Source organism: Armigeres subalbatus, chromosome 2 (genome assembly GCF_024139115.2).
Source record: "Armigeres subalbatus isolate Guangzhou_Male chromosome 2, GZ_Asu_2, whole genome shotgun sequence".
Classification (NCBI taxonomy): domain Eukaryota; kingdom Metazoa; phylum Arthropoda; class Insecta; order Diptera; family Culicidae; genus Armigeres; species Armigeres subalbatus.
In genome coordinates, this window is record NC_085140.1 from 6,313,025 (window position 1) to 6,336,229 (window position 23,205).

At 45.5% G+C, this 23,205-nt stretch overlaps 1 protein-coding gene and 1 non-coding gene across 3 annotated transcripts; both read right to left on the minus strand.

The window, feature by feature from the left end:
• Positions 1 to 2,653: 2,653 nt before the first annotated feature.
• On the minus strand, positions 2,654 to 2,725 carry Trnad-guc (transfer RNA aspartic acid (anticodon GUC)). Its single transcript has one exon. It is a non-coding gene; the product is annotated as a tRNA-Asp (tRNA).
• A 247-nt stretch (positions 2,726 to 2,972) lies between these two features.
• LOC134213972 (elongation of very long chain fatty acids protein 4-like) lies at positions 2,973 to 4,940 on the minus strand. Of its 2 annotated transcripts, none has more exons than XM_062693420.1 (6): positions 4,632 to 4,940; positions 4,331 to 4,571; positions 4,078 to 4,268; positions 3,777 to 4,020; positions 3,578 to 3,714; positions 2,973 to 3,517 (listed from the first exon to the last, which is right to left on the minus strand). In XM_062693420.1, the coding sequence occupies exons 2-6, from the start codon at positions 4,386 to 4,388 to the stop codon at positions 3,254 to 3,256; spliced, it is 894 nt and encodes a 297-aa protein (XP_062549404.1). In that variant the 5' UTR covers positions 4,389 to 4,571; positions 4,632 to 4,940; the 3' UTR covers positions 2,973 to 3,253. The 2 variants fall into 2 exon arrangements, with proteins under 2 accessions (XP_062549404.1, XP_062549403.1); XM_062693419.1 differs by having other exon boundaries at positions 4,331 to 4,473; positions 4,547 to 4,940.
• Positions 4,941 to 23,205: the final 18,265 nt, after the last annotated feature.

The following is a 23,205-nucleotide window of genomic DNA, read 5'->3' on the forward strand; positions in this document are numbered from 1 at the left end:
CAAACCAATCCAAACCAACCAAACCAAAACCAACCAAACCAAACCAATCCAAACCAATCCAAACCAATCCAAACCAATCCAAACCAATCCAAACCCAATCCAAACCAATCCAAACCAAACCAATCCAAACCAAACCAATCCAAACCAATCCAAACCAATCCAAACCAATCCAAACCCAATCCAAATCCAGTCCAAACCAACTTAATCCAAACCAACCGAAACCAATCCAAACCAATCCAAACCAATCCAAACCAATCCAATCCAAACCAATCCAAACCAATCCAAACCAAACCAAACCAATCCAAACCAACCAAACCAATCCAAACCAATCCAAACCAATCCAAACCAACCAAACCAATCCAAACCAATCCAAACCAATCCAAACCAATCCAAACCAACCAAACCAAACCAACCAAACCAATCCAAACCAATCCAAACCAATCCAAACCAATCCAAACCAACCAAACCAACCAAACCAATCCAAACCAATCCAAACCAACCAAACCAATCCAAACCAATCCAAACCAATCCAAACCAACCAAACCAACCAAACCAATCCAAACCAATCCAAACCAATCCAAACCAATCCAAACCAATCCAAACCAACCAAACCAACCAAACCAATCCAAACCAACCAAACCAATCCAAACCAATCCAAACCAACCAAACCAATCCAAACCAATCCAAACCAATCCAAACCAATCCAAACCAAACCAATCCAAACCAATCCAAACCAATCCAAACCAACCAAACCAATCCAAACCAAACCAATCCACATCCAATCCACATCCAATCCATATCCAATCCAAACCAACCAAACCAATCCAAACCAACCAACCCAACCAAACCAACCAAACCAATCCAAACCAATCCAAACCAACCAAACCAATCCAAACCAACCAAACCAACCAAACCAATCCAAACCAATCCAAACCAATCCAAACCAACCAAACCAATCCAAACCAATCCAAACCAATCCAAACCAACCAAACCAACCAAACCAATCCAAACCAATCCAAACCAACCAAACCAATCCAAACCAATCCAAACCAATCCAAACCAATCCAAACCAACCAAACCAATCCAAACCAATCCAAACCAATCCAAACCAACCAAACCAACCAAACCAATCCAAACCAACCAAACCAATCCAAACCAATCCAAACCAACCAAACCAATCCAAACCAATCCAAACCAATCCAAACCAACCAAACCAATCCAAACCCAATCCAAACCAATCCAAATCCAATCCAAATCCAATCCAAATCCAATCCAAATCCAATCCAAATCCAATCCAAATCCAATCCAAATCCAAATCCAATCCAAATCCAATCCAAATCCAATCCAAATCCAATCCAAATCCAATCCAAATCCAGCAAATTTCGTTTCCTTCTGCATGTTGCGGGACGAGGTTGACACTTCATTTGCAATCCTAATACTTGATTTCGAGCCATCCAGCGTTGCACGTATCAGTCTAATCAGTTTCGTCGGAAAACCATGTTCGGACATTAACTGCCACAGCTCATTTCTCTTCACTTAATCGTACGCTGCTTTAAAATCAATGAACAGATGGTGAGTCTGCAAGTTGTACTCTCGGAATTTATCAAGGATCATCCGCAGGCTAAACAGCTGATCCGTCGTTGATCGGCCCTCACGAAAACCTGGCTGGTATTCACCGACGTAGGACTCCTCACGCGTTCTCAGTCTGTTAAACAGGATACGCGACAGAATTTTGTACGCGTGATCCCTCAATAATTTGCACACTCTAGTCTGTGCCCTTTCTTATAGATGGGGCATATGGGGCCGGCAGGCAGTTCTTCATCCTCCCATATTTTCTGGAAAATGTGGTGGTTCACTTCCGTGTTTGAGAAGCTCGACCGGGATCTCGTACTTCCCAGCAGCTTTACTGTTTTTCAGCTCGTTTAGAGCCTTCTTTAGCTCGTCCAGCGTTGGTGGTTCCACAGCTTGACTGTCGCCGGCTATGTCCATCCTTTGCCTTAATACACCTTCATTTTCATCTTTCAAAAAGCTTCAAAGTGCTCCTTCCACCTGGCTGCCGCCATAGTCTTGTCTGTCAGCAAATTCCCCTCTCGGTCATTGCGCATGGCGGGTACTGGCGAAGTCTTATGCCGCGCCATTGACAGTTGCGTATAACCTCCGCATATCGTTTCTATCCGTGTTCTCCTGTTATTAGACGAGCTTAGCACTATTTCAATACCAAAATTTTAGATCGACTTATCTGCTTTTGTAAACAAAAATTCAAATGTCGATTTGACGAATCTGATAGCACTCTCACGCAAACCAACACCATTAACACATAGGTGAAGGCTTCTGCTATCTGATGAAAGTGGTGATTTTCGTGGAAGTGCCTCAGATTCGTCAAATCGACGTTTGATTTTTTGTTTACCAAAGCAGATACGTCGTTTTGAAAATTTGGTATTGATTTCATTTAATACCACCACGTTGTAATCTTTACAGATGCGTATATCGACCCTAATATTAAGACCGTCTCCAGTGTCTCGTACTTTGCTCGACTTGAATACGACCATACTGTTGAGGTCGAAATACATATCTCTGAAGTTCAATCAAGCTGTGGAATTAAATGGGATAGGTAGAACCTAATTATTGAGAATTATAAAAAGTATCATTTCACCTCCCCGACGGGGAATTGAACCCCGGTCTCCCGCGTGACAGGCGGGGATACTGACCACTATACTATCGAGGAAAAGATACAGTAGGATCACTTTCTACCAAACAGAACATCCCATCGTCATAACGATAATGGGGTTTTATATGACTATTGTGACTGTGAGTCGCATTAAACTTTTGATCGGAACAGTTTCTGTGTATTCATTGCCCCTGTTATTGCCATCAATTGTGATTGGATGATACGTTTGTCGGTTCATGGGTATTAGGATTATCTTTGAATATCCACATGTGTACATTCTAGGTGGCAGTAAAATCACGTCAAGCAGGTAATCGACAAGTTAATTTATTACAAATTAAGTACGCGCGTTTGTTTGCTTGCTAACGTAATCTGGAAATTGAACTTTGCACGCGTATTCGAATTCGGTCTTCACTATTTTCCCGTTCCTGGCGTGAACTTCAAATCGATTTTCAAACAAGTCTAGTGAATCTACAATATTTTTACATACATTATACATCTACAGGCTAATCAGACTGAACAGCTACGCTTTTGCACAGCAGACAGATACGACACTTTCGGTTTGTCCGTTTTGTGCTGCTCGCTGGCTTAATCAGCGTGACTATCAGCCATCGTTTTTTCGACGGTTTTGTGCCGATCGTTGAACTCAGCGCCGCTTGTTGCCGGCCGCGCTTCGACCGGTGACGGTGTGGCAGGCTTCTTCTTGATGTACGCTTTGTAGTAGAAGTCGAGGAATAGCAGAAACATGAAGAGGTTCTGCGGCAGAATGATAAACAACGGCCAATTGGGGAAGTCACAATTTGGTTGAAACACCAACACAAACCATTGGAGAAAAATCGCTCCAAATTGAATCTTGTGGGAGAAATAATTGAGATTAGATTTATGGTTATGAGGTATTGAGGAAGCTCTTACAATTTGCAGCTGGGTGATGTGTTTCTTCCACCACACGTTTCCCTTATACTTGGGGCTGATAGATGTCAAGAAGTAGTAGTAGTACATGACTACGTGGACGAAGCTGTTGATGAATCCCATAAATACACTGTGACCTCCTGAAACAAAAAGAGTAGTCTCATTTGTGTATTGCTGATATTTCCAATTAAAGGATACGAACCTGGGAACCACTTCACACCACTCCAACTAAGCATAACCATTCCAGTATGGTGATAAACATGTAAGAAGCTGACCTGATTCTGCTTCTTTCGAACAACGAAGAATACAGTATCCAATAAATCAATCACTTTTACCACAAAATACAAATAAGCTCGTCTGGTGATCGCTATAGGTACTTCATCAGTCGAATAATCTACTGGTTGGCACAAAAAACTATAGTTTCGAAAATAGCACAATCGTAATCCCTAAAATAATTATAAACCTGTCGGAATGAATTTCAATTAAACTTATAATGATTCTACCTCAACAAACAGAAATAAGCATAAGATCACTTGAACCAAATTGTAGACCTTAATAATATTGTCAATTTTCATTGGTTTTCGCCTCTGCATCCACTTGGGACCCAATTCCAGCACGAACCAGAGATACATTCCGAGAATGGCAATTCCAGGCCATGGCGTTCCCATCAACGGTAGGTCGTTAACTCGCGGATCTATAAAACAAAAATTAAGTATATTGTGTTTCTTCGAGAATAACCGGAATCTTTTGCATTACCGCTAACTTCATAGTTGACGTAGTTGTAGAACGATGCCAAATAGCGTAACACCAACATCTTGCCAGCGAACCGACGCACCCGTACGGACCCGACGCACGTGCACTACTGGTCGATACTTCCTGCAGTTCCGGACGATACTGAGCTGTCATCGGGAAGCGCAACAAGTTACGTCGAATCATTCTGCCATTCTGTCCAGCTCATTCTAAATACTTTACCAACACCATTCAGTAATTCCGCATTCTGTTGAACCAATTCTGCACGTTAAACACACAACAATACTTGCAACCACCCCGTCATTACCGTTCTAACAATATGCATTTATTCAACAAAGGAAATAAAATTATAACTTTCTTGCCAATCGCTACGGCGACAGCGGAGTAAGCTTCGGGATTTGAAAAAATGGAAGCACCTCCCCTTGGCAGTAGGCTAAGTAAATTCTAAGCCGATTTTGGCACCAATGCTTAGCTGCGTAACACCCAATATAAGTGGCACAATGACACGAACTGCCGAGACTATGGGAAGGGTCAACCGATGGACTTCAAAGGGGACGTTGCGTTGTTTGTGGCTGTTGATTTTTTTCCATTTGGGGTGCAATCCATTTCAAACTAAATCGATGGTATTGAAGGTTAAGTGTCTGGCGAAAATTTGGTTATATGTAGTGCATTGCCACACTACCACCAAAAAGAAAGGTCCGAGTTAGGTAATCTACGGCAAACAGTCGGATACGGCAGTGTCTAATTAACTGAGCCAATACTAGTGAAAGCTTCGTGTTCTGTGTTAATGAGCACAATTTACAACACTTACGACAGCGCAGTTAGTTCGACTTTAACGTGCCAGAAATATACCAATTTTGGAGTAAAATTGGATGCATTAAATATGTGTATGTGTTTAATACATACTACCAAACAGATAGATGCCGAAGATAGATTACGTTTGGCATTGTGATTTGTACGTTAAGTATGGACGATTGTCTGCCATCTGCTAGATCTGCTGTTATATGGTTTCATACTAGGGTTACTTACTTATGGATCCTGTACACCTCCGGTGGTGCAAAGGGCCGACGACATACTAGGGTTACTACTCCTGGAACTCATCTCATAGCTCCTATGTTCATCCCATCAAAACAAAACTATGAAATGGAATTTACTTTGTTTCTATTTTTTGTGATTTTTTAAGAGTGAACACGCATGTAATAAAAAAGCGACAGGTTTGGTGCTGTATTTTTTTTTATTTTGCGATGAGATGAATATATGTTGGGTGAGATTAAAATGAGAACAGTACAGTACTTGTACTCGTTATCAGAGAGTTGATTAATCTAGTACAATATGTAATATCCCAAATGTATAACACTAGCCGCCTGTCACACGCTCATATTGGCGATACAGGCTTTCTCGTGTTCGATACAAATCTTTTGTAGGTCTCTTCAACGTTTTCGCAATAGCTATTAAAATATCATGAAATAGCAAAAGCGTCAAACTAAAAGAAATCTCCGCAAAGTAAAGTTGTTTGCGCTTCAGTTTGTAAAAAGTAGAGGTGTGCGTCGCGCCGGTGCGAAAATTGGCGACGGCGGCGTTCGTCGTAGTTTTAATCGTCAGCGGCGGCGTTTTCGGCGTCACCCCGAATGCCATTTCAGCCAGCGGCGGCAACGTGTATCGGCGCCATTTTTTTATTGCGTTCGTTTCTTGAAGATACCTAATTGTCTGTTTTTTTTTTTCGGGACATATTCAAGACATTAAGGATATAATATTTTGAATTCCGTCGAAAAATGTGATGAATTTCCCCAAAAAATGCTCTAGGATTTTCAAAAAGATTATTTGAAAATTATTTTCGGATTTTCCACGGGAACTACTTTGAAGTTTTCCCGAGAAGGAAATCTTTTCAGAATTCCGAAGTAAAGGTTCCCCCAAACACACGGGATGCGACAGTCGCGACGCGATGCTATCGCTTGGCGACAGCGATTCTGTCGCCATTGGTACACCCAAAACAATTCTGTGTGACATTCTTTGTATTAAGCATTTTGTATCAAATCTCGCATTCAAACCGATCAGAGAATGTCATACTTGTTAATACAGCTCATTGTATTAAGTCGGTTTATTTGGTTTCAAGGGTTTCAATCAATACATCCAAACGAATCTCGTTGGCTCCTCCTAGAACAATTAGTATATGAATTCCGTACAGCAGTATAACTTTAACCCACACAATCTTCCCGATTCCATTTAGCTTGGTAACGGAAAAGGACGCAAATATGCATGGTGCTTATTCCTCTCGTATCACTCATTGCTATTCCTGTTACCCTTCCACTTGTCACATCCGCATAGCATGAAACGTGGATTATGATTGCCTTTGGTCGCGTCGTTCCTCATCTGGTAAATAGTCCAGATAGTTGGCGCGTCAGTCTAGATGTGCTAAGGGTGGAGAGTTCGGGTTCAATTCCCGTTTTTGACCGAATTTTTTTGTATGGTTGTCGAAGTATACAACATTTCACTTCTCGATGGGGGAGGGTAAAATTAGATTCAGTGTTAGACACTAACAAATAACCAGTTCTTATTTTCTCGTGACCGGAGACCACCTAATACAAGGGCCTGCCGTTTACCAATCTGTGCATATGTCGCAAATTATGGCAAATTGTACACGAAACTAATGCGAAATTGCAATAAAATGTGGCAATTTCTGGTTGGAAGCGTAAATAGAACATTGCCGGCAGCGAGCGAACGGTAGAATCGCGGCGACTAGTTATCGCCGTCGCGGCGATAAAATCGCTTAGGTCTGGGGGAGCCTTAAAACTGTTTGAAATTTCCGTGGAAAATACTTCGGAATTCACATGGGAAAGATTTTTTACGGGAAATTGTTTCATATTTCTACTGACAATTGTTCAGAATATGCACGGAAAGTTCTTCGGGATTTATATTGAGTATAACACAGAATTTTTTTGGAAACATGTTCAATTTTGATACACATAGTTAAGTTTGCCATTTTAAGGTGTTTTTATGAGACACAGGTATGTTCCGTTTTTATCAACACGGTCCGTGAGTTTCAGTTGATAAAATCGGAACAGTGGCAAAATCGGAATAATTTTCTCAGACTAAATTTTTTTTTTACTAAAATTTTGATAAAAATGATTTGTTGCTGGTTAAATGTGAGATTTTCAGGTTGTAACATTTTTGAATGCTAAGGAACTGTCCATAAACCACGTGAAAATACTAGCGGGAGGCAAGGGTTAGTGAAAAGACATTTTAACTGTATATTGATCATCACGGCACGGCAAATGCTGGGTAAAGCGTACCATTGGTACTTCGCGTACCTGAAGGAATAAAATAGACCCCATCTCGCGGTCCTTAGCCTCTTACCCAGCAACTCCTATCCCTACCTCCCCGCGGTGCTGGCCGGGATACGAGCAACCTTAGGGAAGATCGGGTAACCAACCCTGGTGGGAACTATGGTCGTATGCTGACAGGGAAGGGGGGTTTGCTCCTCTCCGGAGGTGCAAATCTTATTGAGCGTCTGTTCTCCATGTCAAGATCGGCTCACAACAGTTCGTGGGAAGTTATCAATGTTAGGGGCGGCTGATCATCGTCCGAGTGCCAGCGAGGGACTCTAAGTGAAACTGTGCACCATGGTCCACCGGAAATAAGGAGGAATGGTCCTCCGGAAATTTAGGGGGTTTGGTGTCAGGCCCTGCAAGCCAGCCTTTAAAAAATCATAAGCAACGAACAATCAACAAGAGAGTACGGACCGGAACCATCGGCGAAGACCACTGCGACGAAAAGGGACTAGCGATTGGAAACTCGGTTCGTGGAGCTGCAAATCTCTCAACTTCATCGGGAGCACACGCATACTCGCCGATGTGCTCAAGGACCGTGGATTCGGCATCGTGGCACTGCAGGAGGTTTGTTGGAAGGGATCAATGGTGCGAACGTTTAGAGGTAATCATACCATCTACCAGAGCTGCGGCAACACACATGAGCTGGGAACAGCTTTCATAGTGATGGGTGATATGCAAAGGCGCGTGATCGGGTGGTGGCCGATCAATGAAAGAATGTGCAGGTTGAGGATCAAAGGCCGGTTCTTCAACTTCAGCATAATCAACGTCCATAGCCCACACTCCGGAAGCACTGGTGATGATAAGGACGCATTCTACGCGCAGCTGGAACGTGAGTACGACAGCTGCCCAAGCCACGACGTCAAAATCATCATAGGAGATTTGAACGCTCAGGTTGGCCAAGAGGAGGAGTTTAGACCGACTATTGGAAAGTTCAGCGCTCACCGGCTGACGAACGAAAACGGCCTACGACTTATTGATTTCGCTGCCTCCAAGAATATGGCCATTCGCAGCACCTACTTCCAACACAGCCTTCCGTATCGGTACACCTGGAGATCACCACTGCAGACAGAATCACAAATCGACCACGTTCTGATTGATGGACGGCACTTCTCCGACATTATCGACGTCAGGACATATCGTGGCGCTTACATCGACTCTGGCCACTATATGGTGATGGTTAAACTGCGCCCAAAATTATTCGTCATCAACAATGTTCGGTACCGACGACCGCCGCGGTACAACATAGAGCGACTGAAGTAACCTGATGTCGCCACTGCATTTGCGCAGCATCTCGAGGCAGTGTTGCCGGAAGAGGGTGAGCTCGATGGGGCCCCTCTTGAGGACTGCTGGAATACAGTCAAAGCAGCCATTAACGACGCAGCGGAGAACAACGTCGGGTATATGGGTCGAAGTCGACGGAACGATTGGTTCGACGAAGAGTGCAGACAGATTCTGGAGGAGAAGGACGCAGCGCGGGCGGTCGCGCTGCAGCAAGGTACCCGGCAGAACGTGGAACGTTATAGACGGAAGCGGAGACAGCAGACCCGCCTTTTTCAGGAGAAGAAACGCCGCCTGGAAGAAGCGGAGTGCGAGGAGATGGAGCAGCTGTGCCGTTCTCAAGATACACGCAAGTTCTATCAGAAGCTCAACGCATCCCGCAAAGGGTTCGTGCCGCGAGCCGAAATGTGCCGGGATAAGGATGGGAGCATCTTGACGGACGAACGTGTGGTGATCGAAAGGTGGAAGCAGCACTACGAGGAACATCTGAATGGCGCTGAGAGTACAGGCAGTGAAAGTCAAGGCAGCGGAGGAGATGACTACGTCAGTTCAGCGGACCATGGAAGCCAACCAGCCCCCACCTTGAGGGAAGTTAAGGATGCCATTCAACAGCTAAAGACCAATAAAGCAGCTGGTAAGGATGGTATCGGAGCTGAGCTCATCAAGATGGGCCCGGAAAAGCTGGCCACTTGCCTGCACAAACTGATAGTCAGAATCTGGGAAACTGAACAGCTACCGGAGGAGTGGAAGGAAGGCGTTATATGCCCCATCTACAAGAAAGGCGACAAGCTTGAGTGTTTCTTTTTTCTTGAGCAAGGGTAAACGGAAATCTGCAACCAGACACCTGAGGAGGTACTCAGGTAGTGTGGGGATGGGTATGTCATGTAACTCTTACCCGACCCACTAAAACCAAAACCCTTTCGCCAGTCCGTACCCCCGGCCCGCAATTAAGCAATACATCAGGGGGGGACTATTGAGAACGCTCACGCCTATGCTAACGCACTTGACGTCAATACACACAACATCGACTTCAAGGGTGGCTACCTCACCACCCGTCGATCGCAAGCTATGATAGTAACCTAACGGTCCGTATCATAATCTCACGTTGGAGACGAGCACCCCGACAACAACCACCGCGCGTGAACCGCAATGACCTCTATATCTACATACTGAGGTCCCGCAGCCCACCCGCGACATGTTGGTTGTCGGGGTGAGCAAGGTGTTCACTACATCACAGGTGCCCTTACTGCACTCGTTGGTTTTGTTCAAGACGCCACCACCGCTGCAGTTTCGACATGATCTGTTGAGATGCTGTGTTCACCGCATTCCATATAGCTTCTTCCCGGCACATCCTCTCGACGAGGTTGTCCGGGGTTGTATCCATACCACTAATAAGCAGCATGGTATTGCGTTCTACCTCGAATCGCGGGCATGCGAACATCACATGCTCTGCCGATTCTACCTCACCTACACATTCAGGACACTCCGCAGAATCTGCGAAGCCAAACCTGTGTAGGAATTTCTTAAAGCAGCCATGTTCAGACAACACCTGTGTTAGGTGGAAGTTGACTTGACCATGCTTCCTATCAACCCAGTTGGACACATCCGGAATCAGTCTGTGGGTCCAACGACCTTTGACTGCGGTGTCCCATGCTCTTTGCCATTTGAGCAACGAAGCTGCTCTCTTGACACGTCGCACTTGCACCGAGTCCCTTTCGTTGTAGCACTCCACATCCTCCTCTAGGAGTGTGTCTATCGGCATCATTCCAGCTATAACGCACACCGCCTCATATGATATGGTGCGATATGCGCTCGCGACACGTAAGCACATCAGCCGGTGTACTCTGATCAATTTCTTTACATTGTACTCGGCTTTTAGTGCTACGGCCCATGCCGGCACGCCATAACGGATGATAGACAATGCTACGCCAGCTATCAGCCTACGCACTTGACTATGCACCGCCGATCTGTTGGACATCATTCGTGATAAAGATTTTATCGCCAATGAAGCCCGCTGACATGCATAATCGACGTGGCTCGTAAAATTGAGCTTATCATCGATCATCACGCCCAGATGCTTGAGAGACCTCACGGAGTTAACTGTGCAGGTCCCTACTCTTATCCTCGCCTGTTGCAGCCCATGACGGTTATGCACTACCACAACTTCTGTCTTGTGATGTGCAAGGGACAACCGCCTCGAGTTGAGCCATTCCTCCACTCTGCCAATCGCGTATGAAGCCTTCAGTTCGACTTCGACGAGAGTGTCACCTGCTACTTCTAGCATTACGTCATCCGCGAAGCCTTCTATCTTCACTCCGGCCGGAAGACTTAGGCGTAATACTCCATCGTACATAATATTCCACAGAACCGGTCCGAGGATCGATCCCTGTGGAACACCCGCTGACACTACGATCGACTTTCGACCGGCATCAGTGTCGTATAACAGCACCCTATTCTGAAAATAGCTTTTCAGTATCCTGCACAGGTAATCCGGAACTCTCAATCGGTGCAGGGAGTCAGCAATTGCTGCCCAGCTAGCATTGTTAAACGCGTTTTTACATCGAGTGTAATCAACGCGCAGTACCTAATACCTCTTCTGTTTAAACCTCTCGCTATCTTGGCCGTATCCGTTACCGCTCGAATTGCTTCGATGGTAGAACGGCCCTTACGGAAGCCATACTGGTTGCTAGATAAGCCACCAGCACACTCTGTATAAGCCGACAATCTATTCAGAATGACCCTCTCTAGCAGCTTTCCAGCTGTGTCGAGTAGGCAAATTGGTCTGTATGCCGAAGGATCCCCGGCTGTTTGCCAGGCTTCGGTAATAGCACCAATTTCTGCCGTTTCCATCGATCTGGGAAGTTTCCTTCGTCCATGCATCTCTGGAGGCAGCTCCTGAACATATCTGGATTGGCAAGAATGGCGTGTTTAAGGGCCAGGTTTGGAATACCATCCGGGCCTGGCGCCTTATTGAGCTTAAGTTTTCTTGCGGCTACGATAAGCTCTTCGTTAGTCACTAGCGGTACCACGTCGACTGACTCGTACGGTGTAGCGGGCCAGTCCGATGGTTCATGTGTCGGAAACAGTCCCTCTACTATACTGGCTAACAGCTCTGGGGATCTTTCAGGAGGTGTGCTATTGGTCCTAGACATCACTATCCTGTATGCATCGCCCACGGGGTGTCATTCGCCATCCTGCACAGCTGTTCGAAGCAGGCTCGCTTGCTACATTTAATCTCGTAGTTCAGGGCTCTGCTCGCTGTCCGGAATACCCCTCGTCTATCGAGTCGCTCAGCGTCTGTTCTAGCACGTCGCAACCTTCTTTTAGCTTTAAGACAGGTTCTACGAAGATCTGCAATCGTGTCAGACCACCAGTACACTGGTTGTCGATTTCCTGGGGTCTGGGTCTTCCTTGGCATCGCCACGTCGCAAGCACGTGTAAGTACTTCCGTCAGGTCGTTACCGCTTAGTCCTGTAGTCCTACTCTCCCAGCGCAGCGCCTCCACCAACAGCTCTTGATTGAACTGTGACGTGCGCCATCCGGGATCCGTTGCACCACCTCTTCTCGTCGTAGTTCTCCGGGTATACTCGACCATAAAACGTACTTCCTGATGGTCGCTAGAAGTATGACCCTCGTGGACCATCCATCTCGGTTCTTCAGTCCATCCTGCGCTGCAGAAGGTGACATCGATACATGAATCACCGCTCGGTCCTCTGAACGTTGGCACTTGACCTTCGTTCAGCAGAACTACGTTCAATACCGCTAGTGACTCTAACAGGATATGACCTCTAGCGTTAGTAAACCGGGAACCCCAGTCCACTGCCCACGCATTGAAGTCACCTGCTACAACTACTGGTTTAAGGCCAGATAGCTTCGCCGCAAGAGTATCAACTACCCTAGTGTACTGCTCTATACTCCATCTAGGAGGACAGTAGCAGCTACAAAAGTAAACACCGTTTACCTTTGCTATGACGAAACCCTCATCGTTAGGCGAAGATATTATCTTCTGGATGGGGTAGCGCCCACAAGTCCAGATTCCCACCATACCGGACTTGTCCGCAATCCAGCTGCCGTTTCCAGCAGGGATGCGGTATGGGTCGGACAGCAAGGCAACATCAGCTTTACACTCGATAACCGACTGTTGTAGCAGCAGCTGGGCCGCCTCGCAGTGGTTCAAGTTTAGCTGTGTTACTTGCATGTCTGGACCCTTCTAGAGGCCGGACAGGCTCTGCGCACCGGTGAGATGCCTGTTGTCTGCCCCGTAGGACAGATCAGGCATCTCGGTGCAGCCTGGCAGGTGCGAGCCTGGTGGTTTTCGGCTCCGCACCTACGGCACAGCTTACTACGGTCAGGTCCCTTACAGTCATAGGACTTATGACCGTGGCCAAGGCACCTGTAGCAGGCCTGATTGGGTTGGCTTGTGCTCAGCGAGCACACCGACCAACCCACCTACCTTATCCAGCACCTTCTTGGCCTCAGCCATAGGTACTTGGAATGAGGCAACCTGCATTCCCGCAAAGCCTTTGCGTAACCGAATCGCGGATTCCTGGATCTCGACATTACACTGATCCTTCAGTGCGTCTACCAGGTCTCCGGCTTCGGTTATTTCATCCATGCCCTTGCACTGGATGTTCAGGACTGGGCACAGGGCTCTAACCTGGACAAACTGGAGTGTGAGAACTTTCGAGCGATCACCATCCTTAATGCCGCCTACAAAGTGATATCCCAGATCATCTTCCGTCGTCTGTCACCATTAGTGAACGAGTTCGTGGGAAGTTATCAAGCCGGCTTCGTTGACGGCCGCTCGACAACGGACCAGATCTTTACTGTACGGCAAATCCTTCAAAAATGCCGTGAATACCAGGTCTCAACGCATCATCTGTTCGTTGATTTCAAGGCGGCATACGACAGTATAGACCGCGTAGAGCTATGGAAAATTATGGACGAGAACAGCTTCCCTGGGAAGCTTACCAGACTGATCAAAGCAACGGTGGATGGTGTGCAAAACTGTGTGAAGATTTCGGGCGAACACTCCAGTTCGTTCGAATCGCGCCAGGGACTAAGACAAGGTGACGGACTTTCGTGCCTGTTGTTCAACATTGCGCTAGAAGGTGTCATGCGGAGAGCCGGGTGTAACAGCCGGGGTACGATTTTCAACAGATCCAGTCAATTTATTTGCTTCGCGGATGACATGGACATTGTCGGCCGAACATTTGCAAAGGTGGCAGAACTGTACACCCGCCTGAAACGTGAAGCAACAAAAGTTGGACTGGTGGTGAATGCGTCAAAGACAAAGTACATGCTTGTGGGCGGAACCGAGCGCGACAGGGCCCGCCTGGGAAGCAGTGTTACGATAGACGGGGATACCTTCGAGGTGGTCGAGGAATTCGTCTACCTCGGATCCTTGCTAACGGCTGACAACAACGTTAGTCGTGAAATACGAAGGCGCATCATCTGTGGAAGTCGGGCCTACTACGGGCTCCAGAAGAAACTGCGGTCGAAAAAGATTCGCCACCGCACCAAATGTGTCATGTACAAGACGCTTATAAGACCGGTTGTCCTCTACGGACATGAAACATGGACAATGCTCGAGGAGGATCTGCAAGCACTCGGAGTATTCGAGAGACGGGTGCTTAGGACCATCTTTGGCGGTGTGCAAGAAGACGGTGTGTGGCGGCGAAGAATGAACCATGAGCTCGCCCAACTCTACGGCGAACCCAGTATCCAGAAGGTAGCTAAAGCCGGAAGGGTACGATGGGCAGGACATGTTGCAAGAATGCCGGACAGCAACCCTGCAAAGATGGTGTTCGCTTCCGATCCGGCAGGTACGAGACGGCGTGGAGCGCAGCGAGCGAGATGGGCAGACCAGGTGCAGAACGACTTGGCGAGCGTGGGGCGTATCCGAGGATGGAGAGATGCGGCCTCGAACCGTGTATTGTGGCGACAAATTGTTGATTCAGTGTCATCTGTTTAGATGTTAACTAAATAAATAAATGAAATGAATGATCATCAATGGTGACTGGTTGAAGCTCCTGGCAAGTAAGGATTGCATCAAGGGAACGCCCATAAATGATACGAAAAATTAATCATTTTCAATCCCTTCTCCATTCATTGCCCCGCTTGTTGTATATTCTTTATTATAAATTGATACGAGTAGTCACAGCTTTAGAAACCCTCTCACTCCCACTACGTGACGTGACGTGACGTAATTTATGGACTTTCGCTAAGATAAGGTGGCATCCGTTGATAACATAACAATAAATTTAAAAATATTTGACCTCCTTCACCCTTTCGGGACGGATGGGATATATATGCCCAGCGTTTGATATTGGCTGTGAAATATCACCGAAGAGAGCTAGGTCCCCAGTTTCTTCAGCAAAAATGTTCATCAGGATGTCGGCTACTCAGGAAAAATATTGGAGGTCAAGTTTGATTATACCCTAAGGACCTAGATATCCAAAACATGGGAAGATTTTGCTTCTAACAGCTTGAAGATGAATCTGAAATATTTGGATCCTTTACCACATTGTTTAATAAATTTGAACACTCAATCAAGTTTAGTGATCAGTGATAGTGATCAGACAGTGATCAGTTTTCTGGAATACAAGATGTTCAAGGTTCTCCAAAACGTTATCGAATTCACCGCACGGTATCTATCAAATCAACCAAGGCTTATGCAAAGTCTTCATCATCGGCATATACCCAATCCAGTCCAATAGGCACATGCGCATCATTTAAATCCAGTTTTCTCAATGATGTTTGAGGTATTCCAAAACGTTCCCAAGTTCAACCCAAAGTATCTATCGGACAACCAAGGCTTCTTGCAATGTCCTCAACATCGATATGTACCTGGTTCAATAAGCATGTGCGCACCATGCAAACTTATTCTTTTGTATTCGAGATGTTCAAGGTACTCCAAAACATTCTCGAGTTCAGCTCAAGGTATCTACCAGGTCAATCAATCAAAGTTTTTGCAATGTCTTTGGCATATACTTAATATATCCAATAGAAATAATGTAAACACAATTTTCTGGAATACGAGGTGTTCACGGTTAGATTCGGTCCGGTCTAGAATATCTTCGGTTGGGAAACATTCTAGATTCCCTGGACATAATGTTCCTTTTGTGCTTGCCTCACAAGATACAGATAACACTGAATCAACAATTTACACGATTCGAGGCCGCATCTCTCCATCCTCGAATACGCCCCACGCTCGCCAAGTCGTTTTGCACCTGGTCTGCCCATCTCGCTCGCTGCGCTCCATGCCGTCTCGTACCTGCCGGGTCGGAAGTGAACACCATCTTTGCAGGGTTGCTGTCCGGCCTTCTTGCAACATGTCCTGCCCATCGTACCCTTCCGGCTTTAGCTACCTTCTGGGTACTGGGTTCGCCGTAGAGCTGGGCGAGCTCGTGGTTCATTCTTCGCCGCCACACACCGTCTTCTTGCACACCACCAAAGATGGTCCTAAGCACCCGTCTCTCGAATACTCCGAGTGCTTGCAAGTCCTCCTCGAGCATTGTCCATGTTTCATGTCCGTAGAGCACAACTGGTCTTATTAGCGTCTTGTACATGGCACATTTGGTGCGGTGCCGAATCTTTTTTGACCGCAGTTTCTTCTGGAGCCCGTAGTAGGCCCAACTTCCACAGATGATACGCCTTCGTATTTCACGACTAACATTGTTATCAGCCGTTAACAAGGATCCGAGGTAGACGAATTCCTCGACCACCTCGATGGTATCCCCGTCTATCGTAACACTACTTCCCAGGCGGGCCCTGTCGCGCTCGGTTCCGCCCACAAACATGTAGGGAAGGTGGGTAGACTTGATCCCCGGGGAGACTTGATCACCCCCTGTTTTATCGAGCACTAAAGAAGTTTTGTTTTAGCGTATTTTTTAGTATAGATCCTCTAGACAAATGACCTTTATGTGCTGAGTTATTTTTTGGATTGACAACCTTATTTATTCTGCAGGGCGGTTTGTATATTTTGACCTTCCTAAAGATTTTTTTATTGGCCAAGTAAAATTTGAGCAACTTTTTATAACAATTACCAAATGCTGTCGTTTTTTCACAGCACAAAGCCATAAATATGCTTAATGATCTGTACTGATGAAAATGTTAACATTCCATCAAAGTTTTAGGATATTTGGATTTGAAGTTATTGCCTCAATATGGGGACACTTGATTCCCCATTAGTCACCCATACAAAAATTTTGCGAAAAAATTTAAAAAAAAATTAAATCTATTCTCAGGCTTCTAATTTTTTGTAGATTTGACAGATTTGATGAAGGGTTGTCAGGAAAAAATATTTATTGCGTAGATATCATAAAAAGGGGATCAAGTCTCCCCAAATTTTAAAATTGCATGTGCTGTCAAATTCAATAACAAAAATCGTTCATGTATACGCGCAGCAATTTGAAAATTCCGCTTATTATAAAGAAAAATTATTTAAAAAATCTGAGGCCACTTTTCTAATTTTATCAAAGCAAGTTTTTGGAGAGGGATCAATTTCCCCCGAATATTTTAAAAGCCGATTTTTGATTGCACTCCAAAAAATCGATTGTGTATCAATAACAACAATAATGTAAGGACTGTCATACATCAGTGAAGTTAAATACTATATTTCTTAGAGAGTCTGTGTGTTAATCGCGTATCCGTATGTTTATTTATTTTTGGCTGTGATACATCGGAAATCAGAAAAGGGGATCAAGTCTACCCAGTCTCCCCTACTTTGTCTTTGACGCATTCACCACCAGTCCAACTTTTGTTGCTTCACGTTTCAGGCGGGTGTACAGTTTTGCCACTTTTGCAAATGTTCGGCTGACAATGTCCATGTCATCCGCGAAACAAATTGACTGGATCTGTTGAAAATCGTACCTCGGCTGTTACAACCGGCTCTCCGCATGACACCTTCTAGCGCAATGTTGAACAACAGGCACGAAAGTCCATCACCATGACTTAGTCTCCGGCGCGATTCGAACGAACTGGAGTATTCGCCCGAAACCTTCACACAGTTTTGCACACCATCCACCGTTACTTTGATCATTGTGGTGAGCTTCCCAGGGAAGCTGTTCTCGTCCATAATTTTCCATAGCTCTACGCGGTCTATACTGTCGTATGCCGCCTTGAAATCAACGAGCAGATGGTGCGTAGGGACCTGGTATTCACGGCATTTTTGAAGGATTTGCCGTACAACTCATTCACTAATGGTAACAGACGACGAAAGATGATCTGGGATATCACTTTGTAGGCGGAAATAAGGATGGTGATCGCTCGAAAGTTTTCACACTCCAGCTTGTCGCTTTTCTTGTAGATGGGGCATATAACCCCTTCCTTCCACTCCTCCGGTAGCTGTTCAGTTTCCCAGATTCTGACTATCAATTTGTGCAGGCAAGTGGCTAGCTTTTCCGGGCCCATCTTGATGAGCTCAGCTCCGATAACATCCTTACCAGCTGCTTTATTGGTCTTTAGCTGTTGGATGGCATCCTTAACTTCCCTCAAGGTGGGGGCTGGTTGGCTTCCATCGTCCGCTGAACTGACGTAGTCATCTCCTCCGCTGCCTTGAATTTCACTGCCTGTACTCTCAGCGCCATTCAAATGTTCCTCGTAGTGCTGCTTCCACCTTTCGATCACCACACGTTCGTCCGTCAAGATGCTCCCATCCTTATCCCGGCACATTTCGGCTCGCGGCACGAAGCCTTTGCGGGATGCGTTGAGCTTCTGGTAGAACTTGCGTGTTTCTTGAGAACGGCACAGCTGTTCCATCTCCTCGCACTCCGCTTCTTCCAGGCGGCGTTTCTTCTCCTGAAAAAGGCGGGTCTGCTGTCTCCACTTCCGTCTATAACGTTCCACGTTCTGCCAGGAACTTTGCTGCAGCGCGACCGCCCGCGATTTTTTTTGTTTGGCATCATTTGTTCCAACGATTCGATATCGAACAGAACAGTCTTAGAACAAAAACTCATGGAGGGTCCACTGTAGCTTGTAAAAGAATTAAGTGGTATCCTACTAGCTCGATGGAACTGCTGGAATGTTTGTAATGTTATGCACGGATATTTAGGACTTGGTTGAACGGGTAGATCACATGTTCGGAACTCCAGGACATTTTAGAGAACAGAAAAGACTTGTAGTAGCTTGTAAAAGTAATAATTACCATTCTATCGGCTCGACGGACCTGCTGGGATGTTTAGCGATACACAGGTACATCGTTCAGGACTTAGTTGAGCAACTAGATCACATGTTCTGAACTCAAGGACGTTTTGATCAACCGAAAAGTCCTGTAGTAGCTTGTAGAAATAATGAGTGAAATACTATCGGCTAAATGGACCTGCTGGGTTGTTCAACGATGCATGGATACATCGTTCAGGACTTGGTTGATCGGTAGATCACATGTTCTGAACTGATTTGAACTCAAGGGTGTTTTGGAGAAACTAAAAGGCCTATAGTTGCGTGTAAAAGTGATGATTGAAATCTTATCGGCTCAATGTACCGGCTAAGATGTTCAACGATGCATGAATACGTCGTTCAAGGCTTGGTTGATCGGGTATATTACATGTTCTGAACTCCAGGGCGTTTTGGAGACCCTGAAATAGTTTACTTTTATTTAAAACTCGATCAATTCATGTCTTATGATCACTTAGATATTTTTGGACATAAATCCCAGCTTAGGAGATTTTATTTGTAGACATGTTTCCTAATGCATTCGAGGATATGTACTCCAGAAAAGTTTGGACGGCCTAGAACATCCGAAAAAGTTTCTTAACGATTTTTCAGTTATATCAGAACGCCAGATAACAACGTAATCCTTCGTCCTGAAGTAATAAACTGCCAACAAAGCCGCATCTTGTCTCTTATTTCGATGGGGGGAAGTCGGTGAAAAGAAACCTTGTCTTGTTAGCTACGGCTTTATTACCGATAGTGCTTGAAATACTATAAATACAACGTTTGGCCAGACACTAACCCAAGTTATTTAATTTTAAAAGCTAAATCTCTAAAAAAAATGATTGAATTTTTTGTTGTTGAAAACGGAATAATTTTGTCGACGAAATCGGAGCGTGATAAAATCGGAGCGTCAGGCCAAAAATAATTTGGCGAGAAATCATTTGGCCAGACAACACTTTTGGCCGAAACGAACGTTTGAGCGGAACGATCATTAGATCGAAAACAGCGTAACTGAAAATTTCCTTGATGCCAAGCGTTTGCCCAACAGGTCGTTTGGTCGAAATGATCGTTTGACTGTGTAAGTCAGCGGTTCTCAACCTGGGGTACATATACCCCTGTGGGTACCTTCGCTGGCCCCAGGGGGTACCTAGGACAAAAATGCGAAATGGCGGATGTATTAATTGAGGGGATTAGAAGCAGAGGAGTGTAAGTGACATTTCGATTAAAGTTGAGTTGACTACAATAAAAAATACTTTGGTTCTAGAGCTTTGCGGCAATATGCTAATATAGTTTGTACGTTGTAGGGGGAAAGACGGTTTTGGCAGGTTTTGTTCTATTATTGGCAGGGGGGTTTTTGTCGACCGAATTTTATGAAATTTGGCCACAATATTCTTTGATATGCAAAGAATGTTTAGGCCAAATTTGAGCCTAGTCAGTCATAAAAAACCCCCTGCCAATAATAGAACAAAACCTGCCAAAGCCGTCATTCCCCCTATATACGAAATGAAAATTCACAGAAAATTTGATTTTTTTTAACTTTCATACAATTTGTCTAGAACAAAAAAATATTGAACCCAGTTTTGATTTATTTTTTATTCTAGTACTTTATACTGTACGTAACATGTATGGCGATCAGTAAATCAAAGACTTTTGAGTTCTGTCCACCCCGTACCGTACAGTGTGTGAAGGGCTGTGAGACAAAAGATCAAAAGAACAAAACGTTGAATGAACATATTTTAAAAATCTTCAATGTGGTCTACCTGATTGAGACAAAATGTTGAATAATATTCTGCTGAACTAAAATCTAGAATCTAAAGGCTCGGAAGCCTCTGATTTGAGAGACATGAAGGCCTTTTTTCCGAAAAGCTCAGTAGCTCAGTTGCAAGAAGCATGGAATCCTCTTTTCGAGAGACTCTTTCCGAAGCAGCTTGTGAGCCTCCTGTCAAGAGGCTCGGAAGCCTCCTTTCAAGCGACTCGAAAGCCTCATTTCAAGAGGCTCGGAAGCCTCATTCCAAGAGGCCTGGAAGCATTCTTTCAAGAGGTTTGGAAGCTTCCTTTCAAGAGGCTTGGAAGCCTACTTTCAATAGGCTTGGAAGCCTCCTCTCAAGCGACTCGTAAGCCTCCTTTCAAGCGGCTCGAAAGCCTCCTTTCAAGCGGCTGGAAAGCCTCCTTTCAATCGGCTCGAAAGCCTCATTTCAAGAGGCTTGGAAGCCTCATTTCAGGAGACTCGGAAGCCTCGTTTCAAGAGGCTCGGAAACCTCCTTTCAAGAGGCTTGGAAACCTCCTTTCAAGAGGATTGGAAGCCTCCTTTCAAAAGGCTCTGAAGCCTCCTCTCAAGAGGCTCGGGGCTTAGAAGCCTCCTTTCAAGAAATGGAATCCAAGTCTTGCAGTCAAAGTCTTGCGGGAAACTTGTTCCACCGAATAACGAAACTTGCAGACAACTTTTTGGAGATCCCTTTGGTTTTCAGGTCCGTTTCTAATACATCTTTTGATATCTTATGAAACAAGCGTAAGTTTTCATTTACAGCAAATTAAAAAAAAAAAAAGCATAAGTTTGAAGGGGTACTTCTCAGGAAAAAGGTTGAGAACCGCTGGTATAAGTAATAAGGCCGAAAATGTCGTTCGGATTGATGGTCAGCATTTTTGGTCAAAGGACCTATTTGACTTACTTACTTACTTATGGATCCTGTACACCTCCGGTGGTGCAAAGAGTCGACTTGAAAGATCTCCATCCTGAGCGTTGCCAGGTTAGATTTCGGCCGACCTCTTTTATTTCTTTATTGAGGCTTCGCCACCATGAGCCTCTGGGTCTGCCTCTGCTGCGATGTCCCGCTGGGTTCCAGTCTAATGCTTGTTTACAGATTTCGTTTCCGCCCCTACGTAGAGTGTGGCCGACCTAGCCCCACATCCGATCCCGAATTTCTGTTGCTATCGGCCTCTGGTGACAACGACGATGGGGCTCGTTGCTTGAGATCCAGTTGTGAGGCCAACAGGCCCCAATTATATACCGCAGGCATCTGTTAATGAACACCTGCAGCCGTTGACTGTTCTCCACTGGTACACACCATGTTTCGCTAGCGTATAACAGCACAGATTTCACGTTAGAGTTGAAAATTCGTATTTTTTGCGTTCACTTATCTACCTGTTTTTCTAGACATTTCTTAAACTCGCAACGGCAGCCCTTGCTTCCTTGATACGTGCGCCTATGTCGATCTTGGTACCGCCGTCTGACGCCATTTGGCTACCAAGATATTGGAAGCTGATTGTCCGGCTACTGTGAAACTGGAAGGGGTCACCGTATTTACATCCAATGATTTGGTTTTGTTGACGTTGATGACTAAACCTGCCGAAGAGGAGCGCTCGGCAAGGTCGATGAGCTTACTCTGCATATCACAGCGCCATTAAGCGAGGAGTGCAAGGTCATCAGCCAATTCCAAGTCGTTTATGTGCTCCATGGTTATAGGCTGCCATAACAGCGCGCGGTTTGGTTCACGGTCAATCGCATCTACCAGAATCTTATCGATTACGATAAGGAACAGTAACGGTGATAGAATACATCCTTGCCTCACACCAGCTACGACTCGGATTGGTCGGACAGGACTCCATTGTGCAGCACTCTACACGAAAAGGCCTCGTACTGTGCTTTGATGAGGCGAATGATTTTCTCAGGAGCCCCCTTGCGTCTCAGGGCGCCCCACATATTCTCGTGATTGAGACGGTCGAAAGCTTTTTCGTAGTCAATGAATACCAAGTAAAGGGACTCTTGGAATTCATTGTCCTGCTCCAGAATTATGCGGAGCGTGACAATAAGGTCCACACAGGATCTTCCGGCACGGAATCCGGCGTGCTGCCGCCGGAGAGTCTCATCGATCTTCTCCTGAATCCGGGCTAGGATAATTTTGCACAGAACTTTGAGAACGGTACACAGCAACATAATGCCTCGCCAGTTATCGCATACAGTCAGGTCACCCTTATTGGACACCTTCACTAAGATACCTTGCATCCAGTCGACCGGGAAAGCTGTGGTGTCCCACATTTTACGAAATAAACGATGCAGTAGTTGAGCGGATGTCATGGGGTCAGCTTTGAGCATCTCGGCTGATATCCGGTCGACCCCTG

What these genes read in the sequence shown, in the direction of transcription:
- LOC134213972 (XM_062693420.1), bottom strand. Translation starts at nt 4,388, where the DNA reads ATGTTGGTGTTACGCTATTTGGCATCGTTCTACAACTACGTCAACTAT. An exon ending in CGTCAACTATGAAGTTAGCG is followed by an intron (nt 4,269 to 4,330) that starts GTAATGCAAAAG and finishes TTTGTTTTATAG; the next exon opens with ATCCGCGAGTTAACGACCTA. An exon ending in GCTTATTTCTGTTTGTTGAG is followed by an intron (nt 4,021 to 4,077) that starts GTAGAATCATTA and finishes TAATTATTTTAG; the next exon opens with GGATTACGATTGTGCTATTT.